The sequence below is a fragment of the Anomalospiza imberbis genome, chromosome 18 (assembly GCF_031753505.1).
Source record: "Anomalospiza imberbis isolate Cuckoo-Finch-1a 21T00152 chromosome 18, ASM3175350v1, whole genome shotgun sequence".
Taxonomy (NCBI): Eukaryota; Metazoa; Chordata; class Aves; order Passeriformes; family Viduidae; genus Anomalospiza; species Anomalospiza imberbis.
Window position 1 is genome coordinate 12,478,789 of NC_089698.1, and position 16,327 is coordinate 12,495,115.

At 67.4% G+C, this 16,327-nt stretch overlaps 1 protein-coding gene across 1 annotated transcript; it reads left to right on the top strand.

Annotated features, from left to right (window-relative positions):
- Nucleotides 1–4,073: 4,073 nt before the first annotated feature.
- Nucleotides 4,074–16,157, top strand: EMID1 (EMI domain containing 1). The gene is made up of 15 exons (XM_068209156.1): nt 4,074–4,433; nt 6,691–6,804; nt 6,892–6,995; nt 9,583–9,669; nt 9,759–9,820; nt 9,939–10,065; nt 10,305–10,403; nt 10,569–10,706; nt 11,516–11,599; nt 11,686–11,738; nt 11,822–11,875; nt 12,853–12,897; nt 12,978–13,022; nt 14,383–14,473; nt 15,792–16,157. Exons 1-15 carry the CDS (start codon nt 4,288–4,290, stop codon nt 15,920–15,922), a joined length of 1,380 nt encoding a protein of 459 aa, XP_068065257.1. The 5' UTR covers nt 4,074–4,287; the 3' UTR covers nt 15,923–16,157.
- Nucleotides 16,158–16,327: the final 170 nt, after the last annotated feature.

Consider the following 16,327-nt stretch of genomic DNA (forward strand, 5'->3'; position numbering starts at 1 on the left):
ACTGGTGGCAAGTGAGGGGGGTGTCACCTGCAAAACAGGGCCACAGCGCGGGTCACCCCGGGTACCGCCAGGCGGGTGGCAGCTGGGGGACCGTCCCCATCGCCCCGCAGAGCCGGAGGGCAGCGAGGCCGCGGTGCCCGCAGCCCTGGCAGCATGGGCTGCTTGCCAACCCCAGCCGGCTGCTGGCCTCCTGCATGACAGAGGGGACAACGGGGACAGGGAGGGACGGGCCACCCTGCTGACGGCCCTGGGGGGCTGCTGGGGGTCTCACGAGCCCGGGAAGCCTCATCACTCCCCGCGCCGGGGCTTTGGGTGCCGGGGAGCCCGCGGGCCCTGGATCCCTCTCCAGCCGCCGCTGATTTATGATCTGCACTGCAGGCATCGGGCTGGGGGTGATCCCGGCCCCCCGCTCCCGGCCGGCCCCGATCCCGCCCACGGCAGCCCCCAGCCCCACGGCGGCGGGAGGGGGGCCCGCGCAAGGGGGGATTCGCTGCACAAACAGGCGGCAGACAGAGGGACGGCCACGGCCGAGCACACACAGACACACTGACACGGAGAGACACGGGCACACGCGCTGACACACGCACAGCCGGTGACACGGACAGACAGCGGGACCGACAGAGGCGCGCGGACGGACACGGGGAGCCACGGCAGCACAACAACCCCCCCGCGGACACACGCACGGCCACCCGCTCCGCTCGGCTGTGCACACACGCACCGCGCACCCCACACGCGTGTGAGCCCTGCCCCGTGCCCGCCGTGACCCCGAGCACGGCGGAGGGGGAGACCCTCACCCCAGCCCTGAGCCCCCCCGGGACGGCGCCAACGATCCCGGGGACCAACAGCCCCCCCAAACCGGGGCCTGGCTGCCCTTCGTGGAGGGGGGGTTGCAAGACCAGGCCTGGCCCCCCGTGCTCCGTGGCCCCCCCGCCCCGCCGCACGGCAGCCCCCCGGTGCAGGGTCCCCCTCCGGTGGTCGGTTCCCCGCGATGCACGGCAGCCCCCAGGCCGCCGGTGCACGGCCCCCCCGGCGCACGGTATCCCCGAGCAAGGCAGGCTCTCCCCGCTCGGTGCCTGTTGTGTGCCCCCCCGGCGCACGGTCCCCCCCGATGCACAGCAGCCCCCATCCCTCCGGCGCACGGTCCCCCCGAGGCACGGCAGCCCCGGCCCCCCCGGTGCCTCGTCCCCCCACCCCGGTGCCCGGTTCCCAGCGATGCACGGCATGCCCCAGCCCGCCGGTGCCCGGTCCCGCCGCCCCCCGAGCCGCCCCCCCGCCCGCCATGGCCGCCGCCGCCCCAGCCGCGGCCCCCGCCCGTTACCTCCGGCGGCCGCGGCCGCACCGGGACCCGCAGCCGCACCGGGAGCAGCGGCGGCGGGCGCGGGGCCGGGCGGCGGCAGCGCTCAGCCGGCGCCAGGCAGCCACCGACACCGGCACCGGCGGCGCGCACGGCCGCGGGCACCCGAGCCGGGAACGCGCGCCGGGAACGCGCGCCGGGGAGCGGGGGCACGCACGGGGGAGCGGGCATCAGCACCGGGATCAGGAGTACGCACGGGAAACCGGGCACCGGGATCGGGAATACGCACGAGGAACCGGGAATCGGGAGCGGAGGCGCGCATCGGGACCGGGGTCACGGTCGGGGAAGCCGGGACACGCACCGGGGACACGCACTGGGACCGGGCGTCTGCACTGGGGACACGCACGGGGGTTGGGGTGTCTGCACCGAGAATCCGTACGGGGATCGGGGCCGGGCACTCACACCGGGGACACACGCTGGGCACTGTGGGGACACCCTTGGGACACGTAGGGGACGAGGTATCTGCACCGGGGACCTGTTCTGGGTGTGGGCACCCACAGTGGGGACACACCAGGATCAGGGACAGCCACAGCGGGGAGACGCGTGGGGGACCAGGGACACACACTGGGGACTGAGCATCTGCACTGGAGCCAGGCACCCCCACTTGGGACACACACTGGATGTCCCCCTGGGGGGTTGTCCCCCAGGAGTACCACCCTGCTTTAGGGGACACTTTGTCCTCCCTTAGGACAGGTGTTTCCCACAGCCTTGTGGGGAAACTGAGGCACATAAGGTGTCAGGAGGCCCTGAGCCACAAAGGCACCCCAATATCTGTCACCTTCAGCCCAAGGGCTTGTGGCTCTGCCTGCCAAGGGCCAGGTCTGAGGACAGATCTGGGGATGGGAGCTCGGGAGGCAGGGGAGTTTTCATGGCTGTGCCCGTGGCAGGACAGATTTGGGGACAGGGGGGTTGATACTGGGGTTGTACCCATGGAAAGACATTTGGGAACAGATCTGGGGACAGGAGAGTTGTCACTCTGGTTGTGCCCATGGAGGGTCAGATTTGGGGACAGATCTGGGAATGGGGGAGTTGTCACTATGGCTGTGCCTAGGAAGGGACAGATTTGGGACAGAGTTGATACTGGGGCTGTGCCCATGGAGGGACAGATTTGGGGACCGGGTTTGGGTTGGGTTAGGTTCGATTGGGGGCCGGGCAGGGATGGCCGCGGTGGCCTTGCAGTGCCACCTGGTGGCTTCGGGCACGTGGGGGGTCCCGGCGGAGCGAGGTCGGGCATGGGGACACCCACCCGTCCCCCTTCCTGTCCCCACGGTGGGGGACTCGCTCCCTGCCAGCCCGCACAGGCAGGGGCCACCCGCTGCCACCGGGGCAGTGAGGCTGTGCTCGGGTCTCGTGCTGGGCTGGCACGGGGCAGGGACACGGCATGGGGACATGGAGATGGGATGGGGACACGGAGACCGGACCGCGACTGGGGCGGGGACATAGCGTGGGGACAGAGCTGGCTCATGCCATGGGGACATGGCGGGGACATGGGGACAAATCCAGGGCAGGGCCATGCCATGGGGACCTGGAGCCAGAGCAGGAACACGGAGCTGGGACTTGATAAGGGGACACGAAGCTGTGATGGGAACACAGAGGTGGGACAGGGCCGTGGCACAGGGACCTGAAGTCCCCGCAAGGAGCCCTGAAGAGGCTCAAGCCATCAGACAGGGGGTGAACCCAGGGCCGGGTGGCTGTCATTTAGGGCCTTGGGGACAAGACCCTGTGCAGCCGAGGCTGGGCCCTACATCCGTGTGGGGACACGCACGTGCCTCACCCGGTGCAAACCTCCTGTCCCCACCCAGGGCCCCCCGGGCCCCGGGCGCTGCCGCAGCCGTGTTTAGTCTGAGCAGGAGCGTGGGTGACCTTCGGCTCCCGCGGCACCCACGAGGGTAAACAGCACCGGGGCCCCGCCTCAAGGACACCCGGGAGGGCTGCAGGGGTGGGGGGGACCCAAGGGGCACCCATGGGTGGGGGTCCCTGGGGACAGTGCTCCAGCGCTGGGTCCTCCTGTGTGTGCCCACCGTGGGTGACTGGGGCAGGGTGGGGGATGCGCTGGGAGACCCCCACCCACAGCCCACAGAGGACGAGGTGGGGGGTCCCGGGGTGTTGCCACTGCAGGGATGTGTCCCCAGACAGACAGACAGACAGTCTGCAGGGCCCCCCGGCGGGGACCACCCGTGCACACCCATGCACACGCGCGCGGTCTCCTTGCACGCCCCGACACGGGGACCACACACACGCACACACACATGGCAGAGGCAGCTGGAAGAACAGCAGGAGACAGACAGACAGACAGACGGACGGACAAAGAGGCAGGCAGACAGACAGACAGGAGGGTGGGTGGTGGGTGAGCACACGCCCGGGCCGTGCACACACACGCAGGCACAAACACACCTGGGTGCGCACACGCGTGTGTGAATCCAGAGGCACGCACACGCGTGGATTCGGTGTGTGTAAAAGTGTGTTAAGCAACGGACAAATGCGAATTTTGTGCGCACACGCGTGTGTAAATCCACGCGCACGCACTGGGATGCACACGCAGGCTCCCGCACACGCGTGTGTCCCCAGCCGCTCCCACGGGACCGGTGTCCCGCAGCCGGGCCCAGCCCCGCATCGCGCCCCCTCCCCACGCTGAGCCTTCCCCGGCTCCCACCTTCCCCTGCCCCCCCCTTCCTGCCCCCCCCGGGCCGGTTTGTCCCCCCAAGCTCCCAAATTGCCCCCCGGACCCCGTGTCCGCCCCGCCAGCGGGACCCCTGCGCCGGCGGGGCGGAAGGCGGGGGAGCAGGCGGGGGGGCAGGCGGGGGGTCCCTCCTCCATCCCTCCTCCTCCTTCTCCTCCTCCATCCCTCCTCCTTCCTCCTCCCCTCCCCCGCCGCCCGCTCGGTGCCGGTGCCGGTGCCGGTGGCCGGGCAGCGCCGAGCCCCGCCGAGCGGCATGGCCGAGGGCCGGGGGTGCCGCCGCCGCCCGGCCCTGCCCGCAGCCCTGCCCGCAGCCCTGGGGCTCTGCCTGTCCCTCTGCCTGCTGCTGCCGCTGCCCGCCGCCGCCTGGAGCCCGGCCCTGCTGCCGCCCGCCGCCCGCAGGTACCGGCACCGGGGACACGGGGATTTCGGCACCGGGCACCGGGGCAGCATCGCCTGCTGCGGGGTACCGGGGACTGTGGGTACCGGGTACCGGGAGCTACCATGGGCTGCAGGTACCGGGGGGCACCAGGCACCGGTAGCCGCGGGTACTGGGTACCGAGTGCTTGGCATCAGGGGCGTCAGGGACCCGGGAGCTCCGGGCACGGGGGACACCAGGGGCTTAGGGATGTGGGCACCTGGGAGACTCCGGGGATCTGAGGCTACCAGGGGTCCAAAGTATCAGCCATGGGGGCATCGGGGTTCTGTGGGTACTGGGAGGCTCTGTACCAGGTGTGGGGGCACCACGGATCAGGGGGCACCGGCAGCTGGGCACTCCAGGAGGGGCTGTGTGGGCCGTGATGCTGGGGCTGCTGGGTGGAGGAGGCTGGGGGCACTGGGGGGTACTGGGGCTAGCTGGACTTTCTGGGGCTGGGGCCAACAGGACTTACTGGGGGTATCAGAGCTGCCAGGCTCAGCAGGGTGCTGGGAGGTGCTGGGGCTGCTGGGGCTGCCTGGGCAATCTGGGATCCTGGGGCTGCCTGGGCATACTGGCACTACTGGGGCTGCTGGCACTCCTGAGAGTACTGGGATGGACTCTTGGGGCTGCTGGGCATACTGGCACTACTGGGGCTGCCTGGGCATACAGGGACATGCTGAGGTTACTGGGTTTGTCTGGGCATATTGGGATACCGGCGCTGCCTTGGCATGCTGGCACTACTGGGAATGCTGGGCATGGTGGGGTTCCCTGGGCATACTGGGTGTGCTGGGGCTGCCTTCTCATGCTGGGGCTACTGGGAGTGCTGGAGTCAGTGAAATGTGAATGTCCCCAGCCCCAGGGTCCTGCCCGTCCCTTGGGGGTGGCCCAGTCCGGGGGTCTGTGGGTGCTGTGGGGGGCTGTGGTCCCTGTCCCACCGCAGCGCCGGGGGGCGCCGGCGGAGGGGGGGTTGTTTACAGGAAACCCTTGGCTCTGGCCGTGTCTCCGGCACCGGATTGCCGGGACCTCCCGGTTCCGCTCGGCTCGGTGAGGCGACGGGCAGAAGCCGCCTCATTTCCCCTTCCCCTCCCGGCCAAGCCCAGGAAGCCCCCGGCGCCCTGGCACAACTCTGCCGTGTCCCCCCGGGCCCCCCAGGCCAGCACCCAGCACCCACGAGCCCCCACCCCATCCCTCCCTGGTGCACCGCTGGGATCCCATGTGCCAAGCCGAGGGCACAAAGCCAAGCGGCTGATTTTGGGAATGGGAGTGGGATTCGGAGCTAAACCTGGTGTGGGCTTTGCTTCGGGTGGGCACAAGCCCTGGCAGCAGAGCCCGGACCCCCTCGGTGCCAGTGCGGTGCCAGGTGGGCCGAGGTCACGCCAGGCCACGCGGGCGCTCACATGCCAAAGCCTGCCAGCTCCTGCCCCGCTCCTGGGAGGGCATTCCCCTTGGGAAACGAGCCGGGACCTATCCCCATCCCATCCCATCCCATCCCATCCCATCCCATCCCATCCCATCCCAACAGGCATTTCCACAGCTGGAGCTGGCACCGCCCAGCAGCTGGGTGCCCTTCCAAGGGGGACAATGCCACCCGGGACCCGCTTGGCATGGCAGGGTGGCAGCGGGAGCGTGGTGACAGCTCCAGCGGGCTCTGTGCTTCCATAGCCCTGGCACGGTGCCTGCCTGGGACGCTGCCCAGCCGGAAAGCCCTGTGCCACCCCGCTGTCCCCCCCGCCTCCGGCACCTCCCAGACAATTGTCCCCCCGCGGCGCCCGCTTGTCCCTGCTGCCACCGCCTCCCTCCCTGCAGCACTGCAGCGGTCCTGAAAAGCTCATTTTTTGACCCAAATTGTGCAGCCTTTGAGTTTGGAGCTGCCGAGGGTACGGTGAGTCCTTCCCACCGCGGGGACAGGGACACTCGGCATCATGGCACCGGTGTGTCCCCCTCTGCAGGGGGAAACTGAGGCTGGGGTGCCCGGAGAGGGGGTGGGCAGAGCCTGGCATGTGGGGCAGAAGAAAGGAGCCTTTGTGTGGGGTGGGCTGGGGGCGCGGGGGAGCTCAGGGCCCGCTGCAGGCCGGCCGGCACCCGCGCTGCCAGGAATGCGGCAGGAATGTGCGGCCCCACGTGCCAGAGCAGGGCTCCCCATGGGCACCCCAAAAGCCGGGGATGGGCATCTCCCAGGGTGGCAGCACCCCCATGGTGTCCCTGCGGAAGGGCTGGTGACATTGGTGGTTTCCCTTCCAGCAACTGGTGCTCCTACACGGTGACACGCACAGTGTCGTGCCACGTCCAGAACGGGACCTTCCTCCAAAGGGTCTTCCAGGGCTGCCGCTGGCCCCTGGCCTGCAGCGGGGGCAGGTGAGCGGGACCACCAGGGTCCCCTGGGAGCAGGGACAGCGGAGATGTCCCCAGGATGGGTGTGAGCGCTGCCCCTCTGTGCCGCAGCTACCGCGCCGTGGTGCGGCCCCTCTACAGGGTGACCTACAGGACACTGACGGCGCTGGAATGGCGCTGCTGCCCCGGACACGCCGGCGTCAACTGCGAGGAAGGTGGGAGCCAGCGTGGATGGGGGCCTGGGCAGGGCGGGGAGGTGGCACCCAGGGGCTGTGGGACACTGCTTCGGTGGCACTGGTGGGGGTGGGGGAGGAGAAGGACCTGTGGGTAGGTGGGATGGATGGATGATGGATGGATGATGGATGGATGGATGGATGGATGGATGGATGATGGATGGATGGATGTGTGATGGATGGATGATGGATGATGGATGGATGGATGGATGGATGATGGATGGATGATGGATGGATGATGGATGGATGGATGTGTGATGGATGGATGGATGATGGATGGATGGATGTGTGATGGATCGATGGATGGATGGATGTGTGATGGATGGATGGATGATGGATCGATGGATGGAGGGATGGATGGATGGGTGGATGGATGGATGGATGGATGGATGGATGGATGAATAATGGATGGATGGGTGGATGGATGGATGGATGGATGGATGATGAATGGATGGGTGGATGGATGGATGGATGGATGGATGCATGATGGATGGATGGCTGATGGACGGGTGGATAGATGGATGATGGAGGGATGGATGGATGGATGGATGGATGGATGGATGGATGATGGATGGATGGATGTGTGATGGATGGATGATGGATGTGTGATGGATGGATGGATGGATGATGGATCGATGTATGGATGGATGATGGATGGATGGATGGATGTGTGATGGATGGATGGATGGATGGATGGATGATGGATGAATGGATAGCTGGTGGATGATGGATGGATGGATGGATGGATGGATGGATGATGGATGGATGGATGGATGGATGGATGTGTGATGGATGGATGGATGGATGGATGATGGATCGATGTATGGATGGCTGATGGACGGGTGGATGGATGGATGATGGAGAGATGGATGGATGGATGGATGGATGGATGGATGATGGATGGATGGATGGATGTGTGATGGATGGATGATGGATGTGTGATGGATGGATGGATGGATGATGGATCGATCGATGGATGGATGATGGATGGATGGATGGATGTGTGATGGATGGATGGATGTGTGATGGATGGATGGATGATGGATGGATGGATGGATGGATGATGGATGGATGGATGGCTGGTGGATGATGGATGGATGGATGGATGGATGGATGGATGGATGGATGGATGATGGATGGATGATGGATGGATGGATGTGTGATGGATGGATGGATGGATGATGGATCGATGTATGGATGGATGATGGATGGATGGGTGATGGACGGAAGGATTCTCCCATGGGTGGGCAAATGTGTGGATGTCCCTATGTATGAATGGCTGCCTGTGCCCATGGATGGACGGATGAGTGGACAGGTGGCTGGACAGAACTTCTTGGGTGGGTGAGTGAGGGTCCTTGTGCCTGGATGGATGGAGAGAGATCCCTGGCCGGGGTGGTGGGTGGTCAGTCAGGGCGACAGGAGTGGGTGGGCAACGGGATGTGCCTGGGGTGGGGAACTGAAAGAGCTGATGGATGGGGTGTGGGTGGATGGACAGATGGACATTCCTCAGCATGGCAGTGCCCACGGGGGGGTGCAGCCCCCCAGCCACAAGTGGCCGGGGGTGGGTGGGCAGTGAATGAATGGGTGCGAGGCTGTGCCGTGTGTGGGGGGACGGGCGCTGCCAGCTCTGACAGGGGGGTCTTTGTCCCCATTGTCACCACATCCTCCTCCTCCTCCTCCTCCTCCCTCTCCCCCAGGACCCCACTGCAGGTCCCAGCCCGGCCTCGGCTCCATGGGATCCGGGGCTGTGATGGTCGCGGGTGGCACCCATGGGTGGGGACACCCTGGGGTGGCACTGAGGGTCTGCAGGGCAGCGGGTGACACGGGGGGTCTGGAGGCAGCTGGGTTGGAGCAGAGCTGGGGGAGGTGGGGGGTTCTTCCTCCTCATCCTCCTCCTCTTTCTCCTCCTCCTCCTCCCTGCGTGCTTGGCCGCCTGCCCCACATCTGGCCCCACTTATGGCTGTCCCCTGCAGCACGGCGGTGGCCGTACCGGGGGGGGGGTGACAGCGTGGGGGGGCTCGGGGGGCCACCTCTGCTCCAGACACCCCTTTCCTGCCGTGCTGGGTGGCCCCAAGCCGCTGTCCCCAGGATTCTCGGTGGGGACAGGGGACTGGGACCCCACCCGTGGGGGGTGGATGTGGGCAGTGTCCCCAGCATTGTGCGCTCCCTCCAAAGCCACCCCCGCAATGGGGCTGGGAGCCCTGGGGGTGTCTGGGGAGATGGGGCTCAGGGCTGAGGGGGCTGGGTTTGGGGCTGAGATTGGGGAGGTGATCATGAGGAGATTTGGGGGGTCTGGTTAAGGACCATGGGTGGGTTTGGGGGTTGCGGGCTGGGGGCACCTGGTGTGTGGTCATGGAGGGCTTTGGGGGTCTGGTTCAAGACCATGGGTGGGTTTGGGGCATCCTGACTCAGGGTTATGGGTGGGATTTGGGGTCTGAGGCTCACCCAGAGCCAGGATGGGGCCCTGCACCCCACAGCGTGTTGGAGAGAAGTACAACAGGAAGGTCTCCCACAGGAGGCCGTGACCCACAGGGGGGTACCCCCTTGCTGACCCCCCTTTCTTCGGCAGAGGCTCACACCCCCCTCACCCTGCGGGACCCCGGGCACCCCAGCTCTGCCCCCCGCCGGCCCCCCCTGCACCCCACGGCCTTCTCAGGTGGGTCCCCCCCCAACCCCGCTGGGGTGGGCACAGAGGGCCGGCTGCCCCCCACCCCACCGCCTGTGCCCCCCAATTTCCCCCCACAGGGTGCCTGAACTGCAGCCATGTCGGGGAGCTGACAGCCAGGCTCGCCACCCTCGAGGCACAGGCAAGTCCCATTTTGGGGTCTGGCAACCTCCTCCTGCACCCCCGAGGGGCACAAGAGCCCTGGGGGGGTCACCTTGTGCCCCCTCCTGACACCCCCCCCCACCCCGTGTGTTTGGCAGGTGGCCCGGCTGGCGGTGGCCGAGCCCCCCATGCCAGCAGCACCCAAAGGCAGCAGCCCGGGCAGGGGGCCCGAGGCCGGGCAGCTCTGGGGGTCCCCAGCCGCCCGCGGGAGCCCCGGGGATGACGGTAAGGCAGGGTGACAGTGACAGTGACAGCTGGCAGCACCGGCAAGGGTGGGGAACGCACCTGGGCGTTGTCAATATTTGGGGGGGCAGGACCCCTCACTATGGGGGAAAAGCCACCCAGCTGTCCCCATTTGTGACACTGAGCCACCCGCGGGGACAGGCCAGCTCTGGGGAGGTGGTGGGGGCCACCCCTGAGTGGCTGTCCCCGGAGTCCCCCCTCAGGGTGCTGCTGTGCCACAGGGAGACCCGGCTGGAGGGGACCCCCCGGCCCCAAGGGCGACGCGGGAGGACGGGGACCCTCGGGAATTCCTGGACTGAAGGGTCCAGTGGGGCCACCAGGTAAGGGGGGACACTGTGGGGGGACCCCAGCCTGGTGCCTGGCCCAGACGAGCCCCCCCTTTTCTGGTGAGCAGATTTGGGGGGGGTCCATGCAGCAGTCTGGGGGCTCGGAAGGGCTCCAGCGTTGCACAGCCCCAACCTTCACCCTCCTCTTCCACCCTGCAGGTCCCCCCGGCCCCCCAGGACCACCCGGCCGGGATGGAGCCAGGGGGCTCCCCGGAGAGAAGGGCTCCCCCGGGCCCCCCGGCCCCCCGGGCCCCCCTGCCCCTGTGGGGCCAGCGATTCCCCGACTGGCCGAGCCCAGTAAGGGGGGGCTGGGCTGGGGTCCCCTGCCAGTGTGACCCCAAGAACGGGACTGGGTTGGGGGCTGGGCTGGGGGGGTCTGAGCCTCCCCTGGGCTGGGCGTGCTGTGGGGAGCTCCTGGTTGTCACTGGGGTCCCAGGATGAGAGGTGGGGCACTGGGCAGTACCGGGGTCCCCCCTGCCATCATTGGGGTCCCAGGATGAGATGTGGGGCACTGGGCAGTACCGGGGTCCCCCCTGCCATCATTGGGGTCCCAGGATGAGATGTGGGGCACTGGGCAGTACCGGGGTCCCCCCTGCCATCATTGGGGTCCCAGGATGAGATGTGGGGCACTGGGCAGTACCGGGGTCCCCCCTGCCATCATTGGGGTCCCAGGATGAGATGTGGGGCACTGGGCAGTACCGGGCCCCCCCTGCCATCATTGGGGTCCCAGGATGAGATGTGGGGCACTGGGCAGTACCGGGGTCCCCCCTGCCATCATTGGGGTCCCAGGATGAGATGTGGGGCACTGGGCAGTACCGGGGTCCCCCCTGCCATCATTGGGGTTCAGAGATGAAGTGTGGGGCACTGAGCACAGCCGGGGACCCCTGACACCACCAGGATTCCAGGCATGAGGTAGGGGGCACCGGGCACTGCAGGGCACCCCCTGCCAACATTGGGGTCCCAGCAATGAGGTGTGGGGTGCTGGGAAGAGCTGGGGACCTCCTGCCATCATTGGGGTGACAGGGACGAGACACGGGGGAGAGCAGGGGAGGTGAATGTGGTCCCCCCGTGTCCTGCCCCAAACACCCTCTCCATTCTCCCCCCAGGGGACCCCGTCCTCTCCAACACCTTCACCGAAGCCACCAGGAGCATGGGTCCCATGGGACCACCCGGACCTGTGGGGCCAATGGGTGAGGGTGTCCCCCCTCCTCTGTCACCCCCCGATGCCTTCGGGTGCCCCAATAGCGGGGCTGAGCTGTGTCCCCTGTCCTTGCAGGTCCCCCCGGCCCCCCAGGTCCCATTGGTCCCCCCGGGCCCCCAGGAGCCGATGTAAGTGCTGGGCTGGGGGGCACGGGGAGGGCTGAGCCCCCGTGTCCCCCCAGGGCTGATGTCCCCACCTTGTCCTGGCACAGGGCAGAGCGGGAGCGCCCGGAGCTGCCGGGCCCCCCGGCGAGAAGGGGGACAGGGTGAGTGTCCCCAGCCCCGCACTGTGACACCAGCTGGGGGTGTCAGCTGCGGGGCTGGCCGTGCCCCCCGGCGGTTCTGACACCCTCTGTGTCCCCCGTAGGGTCCCCAGGGCCACCCGGGTAGCTGCTGGGGTCCCCTGTTCAGGGTGGGGTGGCAAGGCAGGGGAGTGGTTTGGGGGCCACCTCTGCTCCAGACACCCCTGTCCTGCTGGGTGGCCCCAGGCTGCTGTCCCCAGGGTCCCTCTGTGGGGACAGGGAGCTGGGACCCTGCCGTGGGGTGTGGATGTGGGCAGTGTCCCCAGGATTGTGCCCCCCACCCAAAGCCACCCCCGGAATGGGGCTGGGGGCCATGGGGGTGGTTTAGGGAGTGGGGTTCAGGGCTGGGGGCAGATGTGGGGGGGCTGGGACTGGGTTTGGGGCTGAGATGGGGGGGGATGTGGTGTGTGGCCGTGGGGAGACTTGGGGGGTTCAAGACCATGGGTGGGTTTGGGGCTTGTGGGTGGGGGGGGTTGGTGTGCGGTAATGGGGGGCTGGGGGGTCTGGTGTGGGGTCATGGAGGGGTTGGTGTGCGGTAATGGGGGGCTGGGGGGTTCGGTGGGGGGTCATGGAGGGGTTGATGTGCGGTAATGGGGGGTTGGGGGGTCCGGTGTGGGGTCATGGAGGGGTTGGGGGGGGTTGGTGTGCGGTAATGGGGGGGTTGGGGGGTCTGGTGTGGGGTCATGGAGGGGTTGGTGTGCGGTAATGGGGGGTTGGGGGGTCTGGTGTGGGGTCATGGAGGGGTTGGGGGGGGGTTGGTGTGCGGTAATGGGGGGTTGGGGGTCCGGTGTGGGGTCATGGAGGGGTTGGGGGGGTTGGTGTGCGGTAATGGGGGGCTGGGGGGTCCGGTGTGGGGTCTCAGCCATGGGCTCTGCCAGCATCCCCCTTGGTGGGGGTGTGGCCGTGCCCCCCGGGTGCTGATGGGCTCTGTCCCCCCACAGGGTCCCCAGGGCCACCCGGGCAGCCGCGGGCAGGACGGGGCGCAGGTACGTGGGTGGGTCGGGCCCCCCCCCGGCCGCAGCCCCCCGTGCCCCCCCTGCCAGGCTCTCTCCTCTCTGTGTTTCAGGGCGAGCCGGGCCCCCGGGGCGAGCCGGGCGAGAGGGGCACTTGGGTGAGTGGCACAGGGGACCCTGTGCTGGGTCCTCTGCATCTCTGGGACCCCAATGATGTCCTCAGGGTCCCCACTTGTCCCCACTGCCCCACAGCTTGTCCCTGGGTCCCCAGTGATGTCCTGAGTGTCCCCAGCACCCCAAAGGTGGCTCTAGGGGTCCCTGGCCAATGTCACCCAGGGCCAATGTCACCTGAACTGGGTGGTGGGGCACAGGGTGGGCTCAGACCCCTCGGGGGTTCCCCCTCTCCTTCCCCTGGTGCCGTGGTGCCTCGGGGGGTCCCCCGGGGGTGGCCTGGGGCCATTTGGGGTGCAGCCCCCCCTGAGCCCGTGCCTCTCTTCCCCAGGGGGAGGGTTTGCACCAGCTCCGCGAGGCGCTGAAGATTTTAGCGGAGAGGGTTTTAATCTTGGAAACAATGATTGGGCTCTACGGTGAGTAGGGGGACGGGGACCCCCCGGGTGACCCCCAGCCCTGCCAGCGGGTCACCGGGTCCCCGTGACGTCACGGTGGCCCTTGGCTCACTGATGTCATGGAGCTGCAGGGAGGGCACCTCGGCAGCCCCTCCTCATGCCATGGGGGGACAGGGACAGCAGGTCCACCCCCTCCAGGGGGTGACCCCCATCCCTGCCGGGAGGTCACCAGGCCCCCATGACATCACGGTGGCCCTTGGCCATCATGACATCAGCCATGCATGATGTCATCACCCACATGGTGGCACCATGGCCAGCACTGGGGACCACTCAAAGGAAGGGCCACCAGGGTCCCCCCACCCTCTCCCCAAGCTGGGCACCCCAGAGCCCCCCCAGGCACTGCCCCCCTTGGGCAGGGACACCTGTGACAGTCTCAGTGTTGGGGACAAGCCGGTGGCCCTCTGAAAAGGTTTGGGACGTGTCCCCCCACGTTTTGGAGAGCTCAGTGTGCTGGGGGTGGCAGAGGGAGCACCCCCAGCTGGGGACATCAGTGTCCCTCTGGACAGGTTGTGGATGTGTCCCCCCAAATATCGGGGGGCTCAGCGTGCTGGGGGATGGCAGAGGAAGCACCCCCAGGTCAGGGACATCAGTGTCCCCATCAGGGCACTGCCAGGGACATCAAGGCAGCACAAGGGGCCCCCCTTGTCACTATGCACCCGCAGGGATGGGGGAGCCCCCGGCACCCTTCTGAGACAGGAAAGACCCTCCTAGGAGACCTGGCACCCCCTCCTCATGCCCCAGCACCCCCATCCCGCTGGGACTGCATCCCTGCCGTGCCCCCCGCCATGCTGTGCCACCCCTGCCGTGCCGTGTCCCCACCCCGTGTCCCCATGCCCGCCGTGGGGCCAACGCTCTCTGCTCTGCTCTGCTCTGCTCTCTCCCTCTCCCCCAGGCCAGTAGCTTCCAAACCCTCCTGCAGCAGCAGGCCCGGCTGGAGGTCCTGGCTAGAAGGGTCACCTTGCTGGAAGCCATCATCTGGCCAGGTAACCACCCCCTGCCCCGCCCTGCATGAGCCTGGAGCGCCGCGGCACCCCCGGGAGCGGGCGTGGAGCACGGGGGGCTGGAGCCACCGGAACGGGGCACCGGAGAGCTCCGGGGCCACAGGCGAGCTCAGAGACCTGCTTGGATTGAGAGGGGCAGCCATGGAGATCTCTTGGATTGAGAGGGGCAGCCATGGAGATCCTCCTGGATTGAGAGGTGACCATGGAGATCCTCTTGGATTGAGAGGTGACCATGGAGATCCTCCTGGATTGAGAGGAGCAGCCATGGAGATCTCTTGGACTGAGAGGTGACCATGGAGATCCTCCTGGATTGAGAGAGGCAACCATGGAAATACTCTTGGATTGAGAGAGGCAACCATGGAGATCTCTTGGATTGAGAGGTGACCACGGAGATCTCTTGGCTTGAGAGGTGACCATGGAGATTTCTTGGATTTAGCCATGCAACCATGGAGAACCTCTTGGACTGAGAGAGGCAAACTGGAAATGGAAATACTCTTGATTGAGAGGTGACCATGGAGACCTTTGTGGGCCAAGGGAAACTCTGGAGCTCGCCAAGGTTTAAGAGAGACCATGGAGAGACCCTCTCACTCCAAAGGAGCCCATGGAGACCCCTCTTGGACCAAGAGGAACCCTGGAGCTATTAGGGTTCCAGGGAGCCCATGGAGAGACCCTCTCACTCCAAAGGAGCCCATGGAGACCCCTCTTGGATCAAGGGGACCCATGGAGGTCCCCCAAGGCCAAGGGAAGCTCCAGAGCCCCTCTGGAACCACGGGAGACCATGGAGCCCCTCTTGGATTGAGAGGCAACCACAGAGTCCCTCTTGGGCCAAGGGAAACCCTGGAGCTCCCCAGGGCTCCAGGAAATCCTTGGAGAAGGGAGACCATGGAGACCCCCTCAAGCCAAGGGAGGCGCACGGAGCCCCCCAGGCTCACCGGAGACCACGGGGACCCTCTCGGACTGAAGCGGCTCCCAGAGCTCCCGCTGTCCCAAGGGATCCCCCGGTGCCAGCCCCCCGGGCCAGGGTGCCCCCCACCCTCACGCCCCCTCCCCGCTCCCCATTCCAGCTGTGCTTTTCCACAGGGCTCCAGCTGGGGGTGCCAGGCAGGGGTGCCAGCTGGGGGGCCCTCGGGTGGGTGTCCCCAGGGGTTGGGGACACCCAGAGCCACAGTGGGGCAACGACCCCCATTTCTGCGGGGCAGAACACCCACAGCACAGCCCCCAGCGCTGATCTGGGGGTTTTTGGAGCCGGGGGGGTGACATCCCACCGCCCTGACACCCCTCTTCTCCTCTCTTCCCGCAGAGCCAGAGCCCGGCTCGGGCAGCGGTGCCCCCGGCACGGCGACCCCCGGGGTGCCCCGTGGCAAGCGTGGCAGCGGCCACCCCCCTTACCGCATCGTCACCGCCCCCCGCCGCGCCCCCCCAGAGCCGTGACAGGGGCGGGGGCGTCACCCAGGTCACCCCCGCCGTGCCACCCTGGGGAGCAGGATGGGCTCACCCCCCGTCCCCCCTCTTGGTGCTACTGGTGGCACGGCACCGCTCCCCCCACGACGCTTCGCCGCCATCGCCGCTGCTTGAGCCCCCGGGAGGGCCAGGGGTGTCCCCAAGGCCATTTCTGTCCCCCCGCCAAGGTGCAGCTCCGGGGGAATGGGCTCTGTCTCATCCCACCCCCCCCGGCACCCCAGCCTGGGGGAGGGGATTGGGGGGCTGGCGCTGGGGACCCCCCGGGCGGGGACCCCGCTGCGGCACGCTTCACTGCTTTGGGACCCACGAGGTCATTAAATGTCCCCAAATCCCTGTCCTGTGGGGTCGCTTGGTGCGCCAGGGACATCCCATGTG

Bases quoted from the DNA above. Each gene is read 5' to 3' on its own strand.
- EMID1 (XM_068209156.1), top strand. From the start codon at position 4,288: ATGGCCGAGGGCCGGGGGTGCCGCCGCCGCCCGGCCCTGCCCGCAGCC. The intron at 9,821-9,938 runs GCAAGTCCCATT...TGTGTTTGGCAG, and splicing joins TCGCCACCCTCGAGGCACAG to GTGGCCCGGCTGGCGGTGGC. The intron at 14,474-15,791 runs GTAACCACCCCC...CTCTTCCCGCAG, and splicing joins GGAAGCCATCATCTGGCCAG to AGCCAGAGCCCGGCTCGGGC.